Source organism: Myripristis murdjan, chromosome 19 (genome assembly GCF_902150065.1).
Source record: "Myripristis murdjan chromosome 19, fMyrMur1.1, whole genome shotgun sequence".
Classification (NCBI taxonomy): Eukaryota; Metazoa; Chordata; class Actinopteri; order Holocentriformes; family Holocentridae; genus Myripristis; species Myripristis murdjan.
This window is the reverse complement of record NC_043998.1, coordinates 10,851,574-10,871,576: the sequence shown is the minus strand read 5'-3', so window position 1 is coordinate 10,871,576 and position 20,003 is coordinate 10,851,574. Positions and strand designations below refer to the sequence as shown.

Genomic DNA, 20,003 nt, shown 5'->3' with positions numbered 1-20,003 from the left:
AGTGCACTGGCTTTACTATTGAAGAATAGTCTAAATTTCATGGAGCATTGATCCAGCGGGCCCAAGGCTCATTTCAAACAGGAGATCCATGACAGCTGAAAATGACAGATTGACAATAGTTGGGAAACAATAGCAGGGCAGATAGCAACCTTTTTGTGACCCGTCCTCCCACCCGAGCCCTCTGTGTCTCCCATCAACCCCGGTCAGGGGGGATCTGATGACCACCTGGGGGTAGGGGTGAGTCAAAGATGCCAGGCAAAGCAGCACAATATATATTTATAGGAGGGAGGTGTTCAGCGAAGCTTCGGCCATGTCAGCACTCAAGGGAAATGAAATCGCCATGAGTGAAGTGGGGCAGGGGGGCATACTGGATCTGCGCCAGGACAAGCAGTGGCGGCATGAGACTCATAGTCCCTGTGAGGGGTCACCCAACATGGGACACTGCAGGATAATGAAGGGCACGAGAGGTTAGGAAAAGGAAGGAGGGAGGGAGTATGAAGATGGTGATGGGGAGGTGAGAAATACACATGTATTCAGGAAGAATACATATTTGCACACATGCTAAACACATGTCACAATGTATTATCCTGTATGTATGCACCGAGATTCATCAAACGCCTGATCGTCAGGAGAGGAGCAGTGGAGGCTGGAGGGAGGTTGCGATGAACTTAGAGGTATAATTAGCCTCAGCTCCAGGTAATCATTTCATATACTTTATTTTCTGAGTGTCAGAAACACTGAATCTTTGAGGTCAGCACTCTTGAAAGTGATAACGGTGAAACTCAAACACAACACAGGCTTCTGTTTCAGTGATTCCCTGAATGACTCAACTCCCTGACACTCTACAGTTGAATCGGTGAGCTCTCCCACACAAGCGCACACACAAAGACACAGAACGCAAACACACACACACACACACACACACACACAGAGCTCTCCAGCTGACACGTCACAGTGTCGTATCTGCTCTGCAGCGTTAAGGTCCCCTCCATTTCATTCCCACTGCAGTCCTGTCAAACATTTCTGAAGACAAACAAATACTGTGTGGAGGTGAGCGAGCTGTACTCCCGTCCTCTGCCTCTCATCTGCTTTGTATTCGATCCAGATTACTGCAGCATACTATGTGCATTTGTCCTTGCGACACAGCTCCCCTCTTTGTCGGCTGGTCCTCCCCTCTTCCTCCCTCCCTCACCCCTTTCTCCTTTCGTCCCACTGCTCTCCTGTCCCTTCCTGTCCTCTGCTTACATTGTCTGGGGGTCTGAAAGCTAGTTTGGCAAAGCTATGCTTCTTCTTCTATTAGCTTTGATGACTGAGCACCTTCATGCCTCTTCCTCCTCTTTTTCTCATTCTGCCCCCTCCCACCACCACCATCCTCTCTCTCCCCCCTCTGTCTTTGTCCCGCTGTGCTACAGTGTCTCACCGTCCTTAATCTATCTTAAAGGTTGATTAAAAAAAAAAAAAAAGCTTTGTAAGATAAAAAGTAAAGGGACAAGTACACACAACACACCTATGTACAGGGTAGATTCCAGAGGATTTTGTAGCAAAACAAAACACTTCCACATATCTGGGCATTAGTTTCTCGCTGGTGACCTGCTTCTAGAATTAAACAGAAAATTGTCACGGTACAAAATGCATGATATGTATGAGACCTTCCTCTGTTAACAGCCCAACTTCTGTCTGACTGGAAGATTAGGATGCTCTAATCTTCGCCAGCCATTCTGAAACATTTCAGAAACATCCTAAATCAGACATTTTGCACAGCCACCATTTGCAAGAATACCCTCCACACACCCCTCCACCCTAAACTGGTCATTTAATGGTGCCCACGCTCTCCCTGTACTCCGCTGCCACTTGGAAAGGAGGGACAATCACACGGAAGCAGATGGTCACACAGGAATTGTCCCAGTGACGCTCTCCAATGTCATTTTCCAAGGGAATGAGCAGGAATCCAGCTTGACTGTTAACGTGCCACGGGGCAAGGCGAGCAGCAACGACACGTGGCCAACCATGCATAGACACTCACGAAAAGCATTAACCACATGTGTCAAGCCACAGCACGGTAACCATCATCAGCGCGTTTGCCTCGCCTTACTCAAGTCTAAGACTACTCATTGCGGTGTGAATCTACAATTTTTTCTCCCGATACTGCGCACACCAGATATTTATGAAATCCTCAGCCACCGCAAATTCTTAAAGATTTATTTGCATGATCGAATATCATGGCTGACTGGAAAGCTCATTTGTTGTTGTTTGTCAACTGCATCTGTTCCGCTGACACTAAAACTAGAGGCCACTCCATTTTTGGGGGGGGTTTGAGAATGGCGTTGTAAAATACATATGTGTGAGCGTGGTCTGCCGGGTTACATGCAGAGGTGTATCACATGAAGTGATTTACGTGGGTGCTGCAAGTGTTAATGTTCTGCAAAATGGTTTATGGGCGGCAGCAGATACCGAGTATGGGCTGACGTGTAAAGGTGAAAGCAGTGAGATGGATTTATGTTCACCCCAGAGTTAAAGAAGGTGAAGTAGAAGATGCTTGAGCGGAAAGAGGTGTTTCTATATCATGTTAAGCCTTTGTTTAGTTACAGTACGGCCTGAAGTCCCTATGAATAATTGAGTGCCCTTGCAGTTTCGATGCAGTGTAAGGACTTGTAACGAATTGCGTGCAATTAGAGAGGTTTTAACTGCGCAGGTAAATGCACACTATCTGCTTGTTTATTTACGCATGTGCGCGTCCCTGTGTTTGTGTGTGTATGTGTGTGGCCGTGTGTGTGTGTGAATATAGTACACAATGCGCTGCTCTCTCTCTCATGTGATTTGACTAGATTTTGCCCCATTTAGAGAATTCAGACTCCCACCACTATAATCGGCTCTGGCACCATGTGAGCTCTCCAGCCACTCCAGTGTCCTAAAACATTTAAATTCCAGAGCATAAGAGCAGAATGTCCAAGGTTTACCAAGAGGGCCAGCTAATTGACTGGCTGTACAGTGGTGTGGACTGCTGATTCAGCACATAGCCGGCATGGCTAAATGGACCAAGGCAGAGGAGGAGGAGGATGAGGAAGATGATGAGCGGGAAATAAAGACAAGGAGGGGGGTATTTGGAGTGACGGAGGAAGCGATTTTTGTAACACAATCGCACAGCAGGCTAATCGCTCTTGTCTGAAATCTAATACTTGTTAATGCAGTTAATGAGGTCCAAAAACAACTTTGATAAGTTTTTTAGTTCTTTGTGTGTGTGTCTCGGTCATGTCCCCTGTTTCCTTGTTGTCTGCTAGCGAGGATGTATCCAGTTAAATAGCACCAACAGACAGCGCTCAAATTACTAGGCAGCGCAGAAAGTAGAGACTGAGATATCTTAGGATATGAACACAACATGAGAAGGCCTGGGGTACAAAACCTTGTCAGGGAAAATTGAAACAGGACATGATGGATTTCCCTAACGCCGGCACAGGAAAGGCGAGTCTACTAATTGTTTGTCGTGCCCTTGCAAAAAAAGCTTTCAGTGTACAAAAGTAAACTTGGGCACTTTTGATTATCTCTGTCTATCTCGCTCTCTTTGTCAAGAAGAGGGTAAGACGGGTTCGAACCTGTAGGCCACTGTACTGCCCCGATAAAAAATACTGCCAAGGTGCCATAGGTGTATTTTCTAAGCCTTGCTTATGCGGATGTGAATGGTCATACAAGTCTTATCCTCTCACCAGTAATGGAGGAATAGATTTGCCACCAGAGAATGAGATTAAGGCCTCATTCCCTCTCTTTGCTATTTTCAGATGTAACCCACAGGGAGAGAAACAAGAATGGAAGTGGGAAATAGGCCTTTCAACAGAGTTAGGGTTTGAATAAAACAAGTTGGAAGGAAGAATACTTAAACCCTGCTGTTTAGAGTTAAACTTGAGTTCTATGCAGTACCTTCTGTTTAACAGAAAGCAGCCAGACATGATCTTTTCACACCATTGCTGATGGAGCAGCAGTGGTGAGGTTCATAACTGGGGTGCTCTCATCATTTTTTAGGGTGAGCTACACCCTTTCAACATAAAAATGAGAATGGGGTTGACATCACAGAGCACACAGCATGGAGCACGGCGGGACGGCACGACAAATGACAGAGTAAACACACGGGAGAGAAAGGCCGAGGCCCGCTGCGACGGCCAGGGCCCTGCACGCACAATCCACAGAGACAGTCAGCACAGTTCTTTTAAAACCCAGACCATAGTTGGGAGGAACTGTAGATGGAGCTACGTGGCTCTGGGGCAAAACGGTCGTGCAAAAAAAAAAAAAAAAAAAAAAAAAAAAAGAATCTCACAAGGCTATGCAAAATTAGAAGTGACCTAATATAGTAAAAATGAGTGCTTGATAACTGTTTAAATCAAAAGAGGACACTGCATTTATGAAACACACAATGCAAGCGCTTTCCAGCACAGGTGTTAATGTGCTTTTTGCTTGAATTATCACTTCCAGTTAGAAAAGCTTACTTGTGTATGTCCCAAATAGCACCTCACCTACCCCACACAAAAACTCAGCCTCTCAGTCAGAAGGTTTTCACCCCTGAAAATGTGCTTCAGTGTCCCTGACAGAAATGGTAATGTCACCCAAATCCTGCTGCAAGCAATCTGTTTCTCCCCCAACACCTGGACTATTTATAAACGCTGTTACTATATATATGTAGATAAGACTATCAATACATCCCTCTCTATATTCCGTCCAGCACAGCGTTTTTTACCCAGAGACAACCTGTTCTAAGGCTGCATGGCGTAGTGACAGGTCATATTTGTGTTTATGACAGCGCTGTGGACTTGAGCGCTGAACACAGTGGAAAGGAACAGCAAACAATGAACCAGACTGTTCACAGAGCCCCTCATGACCTTCACTGAGGGGCTCTGGACAGTCAAGCGGGACACAGTGCTTTCCCCCAAAACGAGTGTACAAGTACACAAAGTCAGATTTGGAGGGGGAGCGGGGGGGGGGGGGGGGGGGGGGGGGGGGGGGGGTGCGAAGGGGCATCTTGTACATGCTGAGCTACAAATGGTGCTTTGTCAGGAGATATGCTGACAAAGGCATCTCTGTCCTTCTGACGCTAAACTGAACCAAAACGCAACTGAACCTGCAGCACAGTAGCGCCAAATTTCTATCACATAATCAATCAAAGTGTTTATCCTACAGGTGTGTGTTAAAAGGGGAAACAAAGGCTCCATCATTTTGATATATTTCTGTACATATAATGATGTCAGCTAGTGTAAGATATAGTAATCTCAACTTTCTTTATCCAGACTTGTGATGGCCAAACGGATTGCTTACTGTAGTCAAACGGTTTCTCAAAATGTTGGAACTTCCTTTTTGAGGCGTGTGATTCAAAATATGTCCAATGCAAATCTGAACGTCTATGCATGCACGTTTCACACACTGAACAAGCATTAAACTGATATTTTAACAGCATTTCAATAACCAGAACATTTCTGAATCCCAAATGGACCCCTGCTCCTGAAGGCCTTTGAGGATGTTTGACTGGGATCAGCAAATTCACTACGACTCCCTCCTCCATGTTAGCCCGGTGTCATATAGGCAACCTGATGACTGACAAGTGATAAAATCAAATTGGATTACCTGTGGTTCAATAACAACACACTGACAACAAAACAATAACCACACAGTTCACACAGATATTGCTAAATCCTTCGTTATTCAATTAGGATCATTGTCATTCAGGCAGATAAGAGTTAAAAACAGCCTTTTAAAACCACGGGCCACAAAACCTTTCATGGAAGGGCAAAATGGGGCACAAAATACATTAAGGCAAAATCCAAACGTGTCAAGCGTGTTGTTACTTGGGTGACATGTTTATGTTCTCCAAGTCTCCTTTGTTGCGTTAATTGCACTGTAAAACTCAGTGTCACCCGGGCTTGGATCAATAAAGAAATTAGATGCAAAATGCACCGTATAGCACATAGTAAAACAAGAGATGCATGCATTCATAAATTGCGTCAGTGGGTTAATGGTCATGTTATCACACAATAGAACTAGTCCTGGTCCCTTTAAGCATGCTCAGGTTTTAAGAGGTGGCAGGGGGAGAGAGAATGGTCTAAAGCAGACAAAAAGAGAGGATAATCAATAAAATATCAATCAATAGGCAGGCAGGGGGGCCACGGTAGGAAGATTGGATGGTTCAAGCCTTCATAGCTGATCGAAGATGGTAAGACAAGGGTCCCCACCCCCAACATCCAATGTCTCTCTCTCTCTCTCTCTCTCTCTCTCTCTCTCTCTCTCTCTGGCTTTCGCTTCCTCCTTTTTTATCCCAACACTCCTCTTGCTCCTCTCTCTCTCTCTCCGTCCTACTCTTTCTCCATCTGTCTCCCCTCTCAGATTCTCTCCCTTTCCGTCCTCTTTCCTGTATTTTTCTCCACTATCTCCCTCCTTCTCAATCTCACTCGCTCTGCCTATCCCTCTCTCTCTCCCTCTCTCTCTCTCACCCCCCCTTTCTCTTTCTCCAGTGCTCCCCCTCCTCTCTCTCTCCATGTCTACTGCAGCAGAAAAGCCAGCACAGACACCAGCATGAGTGTGTGTGTGTGTGTGTGTGTACATGTGTGCTACTACGGTATATCCATGAGCGAGCCCCACGCGATCATGCACCAAGGGGGGGGGGGACAAAAAAAAAGCCCTGCGTGTCGAGCGATAATATGAATAACCACTCTGATCAAAACATTGATCACTGGTGCATTACATCACAGCCATGCAAACAAAATCCTTTAAATCATTAGAGTAATGCCTCTCCTCCTCAGTCTTCTTTTATTTTCCCGATCTCCCTCTTCCCTCTCTGTCATTCTCGCATCTGTCTCATTGTATTTCCACATCACTATCTCCTCTCTCTTCCTCTGTCCAGTTTTTCTCATCCTTCTCTCTCTCTCTCTCTCTCTCTCTCTCTCTCTCTCTCTCTCTCTCGCTATACCTCTCTCTCTTACTCTCAACGTATAATTTACATCTTTCAGGGGAACCAGCAAAGGTTCTGCCACGATGGACTGAATGTTTTTAGAGAGCGAGGATGGGAAAAAAAATGATCTGGGTCACATCGCTGTTTGACGTATAGCGCTGGCATATTAAACCTATGGAGAGAAATGGGTCTGCGTTCACCCACAAATAGAGCCGGTGCTGTGCAGGCAGTGTAATAAATCCCACCTACTACCTGCTCTGTGCTCTGCATAACCCCAACATGGAGTCACCAACACCACCAGCTGGGTGCATAGAGACTGTTACTTATCGAATAATTCACACCAAATCTACTGCAATCACTGGGTTTGGTGTTAAACTGTGCATTACATAATACAGCTTGGCCTTTGGTGACAAGGCAGCAGGTACAGTAACTCAAAATTCTTCTGTATATCATGAAGGGAAGTCAAATCAGCATCCAACACCACCACCACTTGGTGCAAGAATGTAGTTTCTCTGTCTGCACGCACATCTGATCTTTCTCACAGGTCCATCTACAATTTGACTTGAGGTAAACCTGCTGATCCGACGAATCTAAACTTAAACCGTCCCCCCTCCAACCACGGGGCAGAGAGCCTGTCCATGGTGAGCGGTTCAAAAATCAATCTGATTGAGGCGCTCTGTCCGATGGGGCGAGAGTGACAGTTAGAGAGGCACTTCCTGCTACCTGATCCCAAGTCCAGTGAGATCAGGGGGACAGATCAGGTGGCCCGATCCAGACTATCTGTCCATCACAGCCTGACAGTCTCCCCTTCCTCCAGGGAAAACACAAATCAGGTATGTGGACCCGTGCTTGGTGCCAGAGGTTCGAGGAGGAGGTGTGTGTGTGTGTACGTGTGTATGAGAGAGAGAGAAAGACTGTGCGTCCAGCCAGCGTCTTTATCTGAGATGTGACCAAATGTGAATTGCAGATGTGATATGTATTGCTGAGTATGCAAATTGGATTGTGCTGTAAATGTGTTTTCAACAAGCATACAGCATTTAGCCGCTAATGTACAACATGATGGCATGAATGCCTGGCCACTGCAGGTGTCTGCTGACTGTCTGGCTTTGAATGTTGACCTACAGTATGCATGCATTCACAGAGTCTATGGATCAACATATTCACCATGCAGAGGAAACAAACTGTATTAACATCAGGAATGGAGTGTATGACAGAGATGGTCAAATTATGTGGTTGAATATGTAAAAGAAAAAATAATCAGTGCTGTTACAATCAAGAAGCTGGTTTTGTCCTTACCTAGAATGAGGGGGAAAAAGGAGCCACCAGCTCAGTACAACTGAATGTTTTCATGTAACAAGGATCAAAACGATTCTGTCTAGGCTACTTGTTACTCATCTTTGTACCTATATGATCAAAGAGGGTCATCAAACGTTTGGTGATGAAAGGCAAATCATTCACTATTTACATGAAAACAATGAAGGATGTTCCATTGTACAGTAAGGGCTGCGTAACAGCAACGACGCCCGTGCGTAAAAGGCATGTAGGTTTCAACTGGGACAGGGGACTGTCAAAAAAGCAAGCCACCAGAGAGTAGCATTAGGCTACTACCAAGGGCAAATGGGGGGAGAGACATGTACTTCAACACTGAGGCTTCGGGGTCGTATGAGCCTCCTCAGTTAGGTGCTTCAATAAATAAGAGTACATGAAATACGGCGCTCTGATGTGCATCGTAAACGGCCAAATAGGATCTAATGAAGGCGTTTGGATGCAGGAGGCGCAGCGGATGCTGCGTTTGGAAGCAGATATGTATTAAACCTGTTCAAGTACCAGAACACGGTGGTAGGAGTTATGATGGCAATAAAAAGGCATTCAGTGTGAATCAAGCTCGTGTGAAATGTAATATATCTAGTATAAGAATCTGGTTGACAAAAACCTCATTTGTAACATCAGCCCATAGCCATCTACCGATAGATATAGTTGCCATACCATTTTCCATTTTTCCTATGCTATCAACATTAATTATTCAATATCCGTGAGTCTATATCCTGCCTTTTAATGCAAGCATACTGTCAGGGATGACACAGGTACCAACAGTAAGTGGCTTGCAGTTAATGATGATATAATATTTATTTCTCTGCAATGGATGGCCGTGATGATGTGATGGAGAGAAAATTCTACAAAGTTTTAAAAACTTATCATGACTCAAGTGGTGGCATGCGGGATCATGTGGCAGAATATGTTAAGTATGGAAACAAGTTGGTCCCTTGAGCAGGGGGACATGGGTAACTCACCCGGGCATATTTGGAGGAATAAGGGTCTTCAAAAAGTGCCCAAATTTTGGGCTGCCAGGTTTTCCACCAGCCCGCTTTCCTCGCGTCCTCCTGCATGCACAGTCTTTTCAAGTCCCCATCCGCGCCGCCCAGCGCGGGGTCGTCATCCGGCGCTTCCGGCTCGGGGGTCTCAAAGCTGTCCAGCGCCTCCTCTGCATCCCGGTGCTGCCGGTAATTCATCCAGCAACAAGCCTCCACGTCTGTCTCATCGATGCCCCAGAAGGCCAGCTCCTCCTCGAACAAGGGACCGCACACATCGTTGGGACAGTGCAACTTCCCCGTGCGGTAATAGTTGAGGATGAAGGAAAAGACTGACGGGTGGCGGTCGAAGAAGAACTCGTCTGATTTGGGGTCGTAGTCGAAGTTGCTGAATGCGTCCGGCTCGGTAAGCCACGATAAGCGGGTACCGGGCAACGTTTTTAGGGTGCTCCGGTAGGTCTCATGCCGCACCCCCCCGCAGTTTATCACGATTTTCTCGCTTTCCGACGGACAAGTCATGTCTGCGCTGTAACATGCTTTGTTGGACGACTTGTTCCCACCCTTGCGCCCTTTGAAAGAGGATACGCACACCGAACTGAGCATAGAGGACCGGGGGGGAGGGAGAGGATGAGAGAAACCGAAGGGAGGAGGAGGGAGGAGTCTGAGGAGTCTGCGGGGAGAGAAAAAGGGCAGAAATTTTAGCAGAAGGGAGAAATATGTGGATTAAGCATCAACATTGCATTGTAAATGAAGCACCACGGCACATATGCAGTTATCCACATGGTAATTACCCATTAGGTGGGCATTAAATGACCCTGTGCAGGTGTAGTGGTGAGTGACAGGGGATGTGACATGAAAAAAGACTGGCTGCAAAGTTGGTTTAATGATGCACTGTGCTCAATGGAGACGCCAGCAACTTATTAGAGCAGCATGAGTTAAAAACAGATCTGAACAGGTGGCTTGAGCCGCTTCAGGAGTCAACATGCTCTCAGGCTAATTGTTGACACTGCACAGAGAGGAGGATTGTTGGAATAGTGGGTTTGCACTGTCCAGCCTGAATCCGCCTCTCCGGAAACACACATGCAGGTTCATCCGTGTCCCCCTCCTCAGCCGGTGTTACCCATCAGGATTTTTGCCCTCATTCAGCCACTTGGGCCCACTGTTATTCTTGGGAGACCTAAGTCACAGTGATTTCTAATTGATCTACTTGATCCTCAACTCAGTGTTCATTCAAATCCTCTCCCTAATTAGGCCACTATGACACTTAAGCACCCCCCATCCAACCCACACCCCCCTCCATCCTCTGCCTGGCTGGGCACCCAAGAGAAGGAAGCCACGGAATAGAGTGTGTGTGTGCATGTGTGTGTATGTGTGTGTTTGTAAGGAGAGAAGGAGGAGGGGGAGACAATTAGAATGAGGGGGAATGAGAGAGGAGAGTGACAGAGCGATGGGAAAAAGAGAGGAGGTATTAAATTGGGGATCCATCTCCCTGCTTCTTTGCTCCTTCCTCCAGAATGCCTCTCTGACGTAAGGTGGCGCAGAATCCTGCGTGTGTATGTGTGTGTGTGTGTGTTAATTGCCTCCCGAGAGTGCAGTGTCCGTACTAATGTTAGATCTCCTCAATCAGTCTATGTGCATGCTACACACACTGCTGCAGCCCCCTCCACACTGCCTCCCTGCTGCCTTAACATTCATGTGATGCACGATTATGTCAGTGCTCCCTGCCACTTATCCCATGCATTGTGCACACTTGTTTATGTGTGTGTGTGTGTGTAATGCATATGTGTGGAAAGCGTGAGACAAAAAGACAGAAAAGAAGGGAGAGATAAGGGTACAAGAGAGGGAAGTGAGAGTAGGAGGGAGAAAGAGAGAGGGAGGAGGAGGTGACTGAGGCAGAAAGAGAGAGACAGAGGAGGAGGAGGGGGGCGTGAGGGCATAAATCTGATTTTTAATGGACGGATCGAAAAGGACGGAACAAATCGCAATCAGGAAAACAAGACAGGCACAGAGGAAGAGGAGGAATGGAAAGAGAAAGACAAGAGAGAATGTCACGAACATGGAAAGATTGCGGGACCCTCTTCTGAAAAAGAGGCACCAAAAACAAAAACAGAGGAAGAAAGTGGATGCAGCACAGTTCTGCCCTCACTTAAGTCGCTCACTACAGGCAGTTACAGTGAACAGCTAGTGTAACATTGTCTCTTTCTCCTGTAATGGGGGAGGGGGTGTGCGTGAATGAGCGAGGAGGAGTGGAGGGGGAAGAGCAGAGAGGGGAAGGCATCGAAAAGGAGAGTGCACTATAAAAGTGAATGGATTCTGCTGCAGTAAAAAAGAAGCCAGAGTTATTTGCTTCCTCTCCTTCCCCAGCCAGCTAGGTCAGCACGTCCAGCCCATGTGCCCGCCGCGTCGCCAGCGCTCACCCACAACGCTTCAGAGAGCCACACGTTCACGCCAAAAGCCTCTACATGCGCCGTATCTATGTTGTTAACCTTTTTCTCTATTCAAAGAAATGCGCCACTCTCCTCCTCTGCCCCCTCCTTCCTCTCGCTCCCTCTCGCTCTCCAGCCCTCCCCCTCTCCTACACTCACCATCTACCTTCTCTCTCTCTCCCACTCTCTCGCTCACTCTCATATTCCGCATAAAGGAATCACATTTCATTGAAGGAGGGGGGGAATCAAGGCTTCACTTTCCTCCTCCTCCTTCTCCTGCTCTCACTCCGTGCTCTTATTCTTGTCCAGTGCCCCTCTCTCATTCTTTCTCTCCACTTCTGCTCTTTCTGTCCTCTTTTCTCTCACTGCATTTTACTTGTATACACTGTTTTCTTCCCATTCCCCCTTTCTTTTCACTCAGTCCTATGCTTTTCCTCGCCCAAAGTATGCTCTTTTTACTTTGGGTCAACTCTTTTCTTCTCTCTCCCTGAGACTTTTTCCTTTCCTTTCCTGTGTAGGACATTGCAGTGTTTTTTTTTTCTGTTTTTATCCTTGACAGTATTGTGTTTTCTGTTGTTTTTAATCATTTAAGTGCACTTTTTTAAGATTTCAAAAAAACTTTTTGTTCATGACAAAGTTTGTTTTGTCTCTCCAGACCTTATTTTGACATTATTCTTTTTCTACAAATCTAATTTTTTTACTTTTTTGTTTGCGTTTTTGTGTGATTTTTTTTTTTTTTTTTTTTTTTTTTTTTGGACGATCCTGGAGAAAGACACACGGCAGTCAGGTAAGAGATACCAACAATAAAGCTACTGCATTGGAACCAGTTCTGTGATGAATGTTAAAGTGCATAGACATCTAATATGCTACACAGCATAAAACTGAAATGGATGTATCTTATGTGCATAGATAAGAAAAATCAAGTAAAATTCAACTGTTAAATGGCGCCTCTCTACTTCTTGTGCTGTCCCATGTCAAACTCTTCACAGTCTTTGCTGCAGTATCACCAAATTTGCTTGCTTGACAAAAAAAAAAAAAAAAAAAAGACTGGACTCTTGAGTTTTCGCTTTGTGCCACACCATTCTGTCTGTTTGTGAATCTTTGCAACTAAAAATGTGCACGTTTTTTTAATCAAGTGACAAATATTTAGGTGTAATTAAATATTTATGCATAACTTTTAACAGTTGCATAATTATGCATAACTTTTAACAGTTTATTATTTGGAAGTAACTTAAGGCTGGGACAGCGTTAAGGGGTCTTAATCGACAGCCAGCTCTGTCCTGTGGGGCTTCCCAGCGCGAGCTACTTGTGTTGTAGGATGGATTTGATTTCAGCACCTTGGACAGTGACACCTCCTGCTCCCCTCTGACAGGCAGAGCAGGACGGGACGGGACGGGACAGAGCAGCCACAGACCCTCCAAATACCTGCAAGGGGTAAACAAGCAAGGGGGCTCTGAACTTCTTTAGGAGCTGCTCTTATGATGCCAGTGTCGAACATTTACCACTTGGATGACTTTGTTTTTACTTAACTTTATGAGTCGAGGTCCCAGCTCCTACTTCTTAAGCAGTTGTAAGTCATTAGTGAACTGCTGAATATTTTATATGTGGAAAGCCACAAGTCTCTAACTGTGTCTAAGTGCCATTTGCTCGCGCTGAATCATGTGTGGTAAGCATATTGATTCTATAAATGTGCTTAAGTATTCATTTATGTATTGTAGGATTTGGAGGTTAGCTGTGATAGAATGCAGACGGGTTTTTTGTTTTGTTTTTGGTTTGTTTTGTTTTACACCTTTCTCAACTAATTACACTTTTTCTGCGAGCTGATATGAATTTTACGGAACAGTCATGAACAAGACTAGATTAACAAAGTCTACCGAGTTCAGGTTGCACACGCTTAATACTTCCTAGTTTCATCTCAGGATGCTGTCTGTGTAGTTTGAGGGTTTCAGCTTAGTGCAGGGGAAGGACACACATCCCTTTAAGAGCTGGCCTCAGCACTTCGATCACTGGCAGCACTGTGATTGCTCAAAAAAAAAAAAAGAAAAGAAAAGAAAAAGAATCAGGAGAGCTGGGGTTGGGGGCGGGGTGGGGGGTGTGGGGGGTAGGGTTGAAGCCAGAGGAAGGTGAGAGTCAGGGTGTAAAATGGAGGAAGGAACTCAAGATCCGATGGTGATGGGAAAGCAAGGAGGGGAGAAGACGAAGGCGAGAGAGGGGGAGTTTGTATACGCATCAGGACGAGGCTAAAAATTGAGCAAAAAAAAGAAAAAAAGGAGAGGGGTAGGGGAGCAAGAGAGAGGAACAATTCCTCTCCTCCCACCTCTCTCTCTCTCTCTCTCTCTCTTTCTCTCTCTCTCCCTGCAGCATTTCCTGCCTTGGCCACCATGTCCTGCGCCACCCTGCTACTACTGCTTCACCACTATACACACACACACACACACAGAGGGTGAGAGAGAGATGCACACACTCACTCACCTGGCTATGCGTGCTACAAAAAGGCTAAGAAAACCTTTGTGAGTGCAAAATGCAGCATATTCATTGTGAACTTCAAGGAGGAGAGAGCTTTTCTGCAGTGGATCGAGAGGAAAGATAAAGAGAGAAAAGGGGTAGAAAGAGAAAGAGAGGGGGAGAGAGAGAGAGAGAGGGAGGGGGGAGCGCACCAGGCTCGTGCACGACGGCTGCACTGACGCTAATATATATTAGCAGAAACACTGCAGCAAGAGGGGGAGGGAGCACGGGATTATGGGACGCATTGACTGTGAGGTACCAGCAGTAACCGGGGGGAGGGGAGGAGAGTGCACACTAGAGAGAGAGAGAGGGAGAGAAGGAGAGAGGGAGAGAGAGAGCATAGAGGCAGGAGGAATTTGGAGGAGTGCTGACTATGCGGAACAGACCCACCAGTTGGCAGAAAAAGCAAAAACCTTTACCAATCACAGAGGGAGAGAGGGAAAGAGAGAGAGAGAGGCGATGGAAGAGGAGGTAGAGAGAAGAACGAGATGGGAAAACTGAGGGAAAGGCAGAGGAGGGAGAGGGAGAGGTGACGTGAGAGTGGGGGAGTGAGAGAATTATGTGAACAACGATGGGAAAAATGAGAGAGGGTGTGATAAAAAAAGATGGGGAGGGGGCGAGGGGGGAAAATTGGTAATCATCTGCAGTAGTAATAGGTAAAAACGGGGAAGACAGAGTGATTAAGAGGGAGGAGAGGAGAGAAAATGAAAAGGGGGGGTATAGATATGCATGCAGAGCTGAGATGAATGGCAAATGTACCACTGGGGAAAAGGAGGGCTTTGCAAACATGTGTGCAAATGTGTGTGTGAGCGTGTAGTGTGTGTTTCTGGTGTGCAGCCATTTTTTTTCCCACCCGCTACCTCATCAAAGGATGTAACCACAAGGTTTCACGCTGTTCCATCCACATCGCCACACTCCCTCCCTCCCTCCTTTTCTCCAACCCTCCCTTCCTCCCTGTCTCTCTCCCCCATCTCTACCTTTTTTCTCCCTCTCTCTCTCCTCTCTCACGCACTCCCCAGTGCTGAGGAGACCCCAGCAGGAGAAAGTGAGGCACTGCAGCGCCGGAGAGGCACTGCGGTCACCTCCCCTTTTAGTGCGGTGTCACCACACAGTGTCCTCTCTTCCTCTGATTGTCATTGCACCTACTGGTCTGCCACATCAGAAGCCAGATAAGGGTGTGTGCGAGTGTGAGAGTCCGTGGTGACTGTGGAGGTAAATATAGGTAGATGGGGGTGGGTGGGGTATGCACTGAGAAGATAAGAATGTATAATCCTGGGAATTGCACGGATAGATGGAGAAAAGATGAAAGACTAAGGTGAAAGAAGCATGTGGTCATATGTGTGTGTGTGTGTGTGAGAGAGAGAGGGTGTGCATGAGTGCATGATGAGGGACATAATATAGAGAACGAGGCCACACAATGACCCACTAGCTCTGAGACAGCTAATGTACACAGAGAGGGAGAAAAAAAAACAGGGCATTTCTCGACACCATAAAGCTCACCAGCAGGCAATTCCCAAAACGTGAATTAAACAGCCAATCAATTAAGCAAGCAGAAAGGAAATGGCCAATCTACCGGAGGCAGGGAAAGCTTCTCTACTAAGCAACACCAGATCTCCAGGGGCAGTGCCTCCTATGACCAATAGACATTAACTGCAGCACCAACACCCCCCTGGGGGTCTTGAGCCTTGTGCATATGGGTCAGTCACCACCAATAAGCTACCACTTTCACCACGATCACCTCCTGCCACCTTTTTTATGAGAGTCAGAGCAGGAATCATGCTCTTAGGTCTGCTCCTTTTAGCTGACTGGTGGATGATTAATACATAAGGCCATTTTCAGGAATAGACCAGTAGAAATGAAGCCTGTAATAGAGCTCTGAAAGCTCAGTCAGTGTCCATGACTAAAATCCTCCCTAAAACACCCACAGGAGAATAAATGCTGAGATTCTGGATAGATACGCCTGGTGGATGACACCTCACTAGACAACAGAGGAAGGGAAGATGAGGGGTGCAGTGAATGAGAATGTATACAGAGAGATACTATAGCACCCCTCTGTGGGTTAGGAGAAGCAAGCCACCAAAGAGAGAGGTCAAAAATTCCTTAAACAGCATTGCAATGCAGGCAAAAAAAAAGAGCCATGGGATAAGGTTTCATGTCGGGAAGCTTTTCTATTTCTGGACCCAGATAAATCCGAGCTAATATCCCACAGCCAAGCTAAGTGGCTACTATCCGACTCCCCCCAAAAAATCATTAGGTTCATGAAGAAGCTGCATCAGGACCAAACAGCTCTAAGCTCCATGCCATCTTTCACTCTCAGGTCATTTAAATGCGACCAGTCCTAATTAATGGTGCTGCCCTTCCTGGATGATTAGGACCATTACGATGCAGCAGTGGAATGATGTGGTACATTGGGCCAGACAGAAAAACCGGATGAGGGATGAAGTATTACTGCACAGCTCCCTGACCTGTGAACTAGCCCGGCAATTAGACATAGGGGAAGGGCAGCAGAGAGATAGATTAGACTAGACACTCCAAAAGAGTCCAGGAGAGAAGAGAGTGGAGTCAAGACTGAGCATGTGAGAGAGATGTGGCAGGTGGAGAGAAGAAATGCGATGGGAGGACAGAGGAGGACAGTGGAGAGCAACAGTCGGGGAAGGGAAAGATGAAAGGAGAAGTTTCACATCAAAATGACAGAACATGACATTTCCACACTGAAGGTTAGCTCGAGGTGAGGCTGAAGGTCAAACGATTGAAACTGGGACGGTTTGAAAGACTGAGTCAGCTTGATCGGGAGATGAATTAGTTCAAAGACAGGAGAGAGGCGAGAAAGGCAGAGTAGTGACAGGAAAAGTTGTGAACGCTGGGACTGGCACACAATACGACACATGAGACGAGGAAGGAGCCATTGCAGCCGAGGAGAGAGGAAGGGTCAGAGGCAAGAACACACAACACACAACATGACAGACACATAATTCAATCAACGTCTCAAAATAGATTTATTCCCCCCTACTTACACAGCAGCACTCTCCTTTCTAGCCCGTATCACTACTCTACCAATCACATCCACTGACAGCATGCTGCTGTCTCTGGTGGGGAGGCTTTTTTTTGTAAAATCGAAGGGGTGTTTTCTGGGTTACCCTCGGTCTAAAAATAGCACCAGCTGTAGATTTATAATGCAGGATTTGAGAAAAACGGGGAAGGCAAATGGAGGGAAGAAGACAGAGAGAGCCCATTAAGAGAGGAGAAGAGCACGCTGAAGCCAGGTGGCAGATGAGGAGCATGCACTGGAAAGTGAGGGAAGAGGCGTTATGAAACTGAAGACTTTTCATGTGATGCAGGGGAATGCGGCTGGAGCGCAGGCTGAGCAAGTTGACATAATGCCAGGGTATGGGTGATGTGAGGGGGTTAGATAAAGAGGAGCATGTCTAGACGTTTAACTGCCCCCGTAGACTTCCTGTACGAGATCTCAGTGACGCTATGTCCTTCCTGTGTTTCCGCTCCAATGCCCCCCAATCTCTCCCTCACACCTTCTTCTCCCCTATGTGTGTGCATGTGTATGTGTGTATATGTGTGTGTGTGAGTGTGTGCCAGCTCTCTCACCCTCCTCCAATGGCTGTGTTATCAAACCTCCATTTCAGGCCTTGACACTTACCCAGTGCTACCACACCATCTCTCATAAGCACACACACACACACACACACACACACACACTGATGCACATGCAAAAGCAAAAGAGAAAAACAAAAGGTGTGCAAATGCACGTTTACAGAAGCAGTACACACATGGACGGATACACACACACTCACACACACACACACACACACATACGCACACGCACACACACACACAAAATGATGCTGAGAGGAATGCACACACATCCCTCTCCTAGGCATGAAACTGCTCTGATCTGGTGGTAAAGATGGGGAAACACCCACCATTTGTGCAATGAGGGATGTTAGCTTTTAGAAAATGAAATATTAGGCGCCATAGCAGTGGAGAATTAAAACTGAATATCGGACTGTGCAGGAGTGCATTACTCTTTACTATTATAACTGCTAGAAAAAAAAAATAATGCAACTGGAGGACTTTGCGATCCCAATTTGAACAATTCTCACACAGTATTGCTATTCTGGCTGCTCAAGGTATTGATCAAAATACAAAATGTGTTTACATGTTACAAGAAAAATTTAGCACTTATTGTGGATAAAACGATACTTGTTGAATGTAGGCTAGACGCTGTATTTTTTTTCCTCTTTTTTTGCGCTGGCCCATTAAATGCTTTGTTATTAGACGTATAAACGCAGAATAAAACCACCAAAATACAGACATATACACAGACACGGTTAATACTCACTTGCTTTTGGTTCGGGTTCGTTTCGTGTGCGTGCAAAAACACGCACATTAACCCAAAAGATCAATCAAAATGTAGTTTTCTTTGTCAGATTGTTCTTTCTTATGATTTCAGAGAGAGTATCCAGTTTCTCGCAGGCATTCAGGAGCTCTTTTTCACCCCGATTATAATAAATCAAAATAGGATTGCGCGCGTCTGTTGTTGAAAATCTCGTTTTGACACCGTTATTGCCGCTTATTACTTATAGCTTATGATCATGCTGATGATGGCAAGGCATGAGTCTCTCGTATGAAATGAAGCAGAAGTCCCCCTGAAAACTGGCTTTTGCTATGTCCCTCGATTTCTGTGCCCCTCTCCCACCTCTTTGTTATTGCCAAAAAAAAATAATTGCCAGCCTTTGTTACAGTGTCTCTACGCTTCCAGGCGCAGGGTGTAGCTACCATTCAATTCTTCCTCTGTCTCCCCCTCCCAAATGTTTCAATGGAGATACAGCTTGTAGACACCTCTCTCTTTCCCTTTCCCTCTCTCTGCCTCTCTCTGTTCCTTTGGAGGAGCGTCACCTTCTGCACTATTTTTTTTCCTCAGACGATACATGTGGGCGGATTAGAGAATAAGACAGAGGGGTGGGAGGACCCCAGTGAATACAGAGGCTAATTTCTCATATTGGCGCTGAACTTGATGAATAAATAAGCAAGGGAAAAAAAGAGAGAAAGAAAAATAACAGGATGCCTATGAGTAATCCTTGCATTTATTTTGATTTCTACATTTTTTTTTTTTCTGTTTAGCCTACACATGCTCACTGGCTGAACGGACGCACAAACACCATTTTGTCTACAGGTTCCCATCCTTGACTCTGGCCTGGCTGACATCAGCGGTCATGTGGTAAGAGAGGAGCAGGTGGGTTACAGGACGGAGAGCCTACAGTAATGCCATGTTCAGTAATAACAATAGTAACAATCATTTGAAGGAGTTGCCTTTGTCCTGAAGGCCAGCTCTCTACTCTGTCTAATTTGGAGGGAAAAAAAAAAAAAAAACATAAAATAGACTATCTTCATTACAAACACTGCCCTGGAGACATTTTTGTATTATTAGATTGCTTACATAGCACTTATGCTGCTTAATACAGTAGGCAACTTGCATAAGCCCTGGACATATTGGAGCTTCTAATGTGTCTGAGCCATTATGAGAACTGAATTAACATTTTAGGCATTTAGTTAAAAACTGAGAATGACCATGTGAGAGCCAAGCACTGACACCAAAAGGAAGGAGAGTGATCAGGGGGGTGTTTTAGAAAGATTTGTAGAGTACATCATTAATTTTATTTACCAATTTACCCATGTTCAGGGTCATATAAGGCAGGAGGGTGAGCCTTTGCCAGAATACACAGAGGGGGGCAGGCAGGGAACCATGTGTAATGTGGAGGCTTCAGTCTATCTGACCTGCATGTCTTTTGGGCTTTGGGGGAAATCCACATGAACATAATAGCT

At 45.9% G+C, this 20,003-nt stretch overlaps 1 protein-coding gene across 1 annotated transcript in view; it reads right to left on the bottom strand.

Annotated features, from left to right (window-relative positions):
• LOC115377741 (potassium voltage-gated channel subfamily C member 1-like) overlaps positions 1-18,597 on the bottom strand; it is a 38,870-nt gene extending 20,273 nt beyond the window's left edge. Inside the window, exons 1-2 of the mRNA XM_030077722.1 lie at positions 18,520-18,597; positions 9,217-9,904 (exon numbers count right to left, since the gene is read on the bottom strand). Coding sequence (XP_029933582.1) covers positions 9,217-9,837 — 621 coding nt within the window. The 5' untranslated portion in view covers positions 9,838-9,904; positions 18,520-18,597. The remainder of the gene's footprint in view (positions 1-9,216; positions 9,905-18,519) is intronic.
• Positions 18,598-20,003: the final 1,406 nt, after the last annotated feature.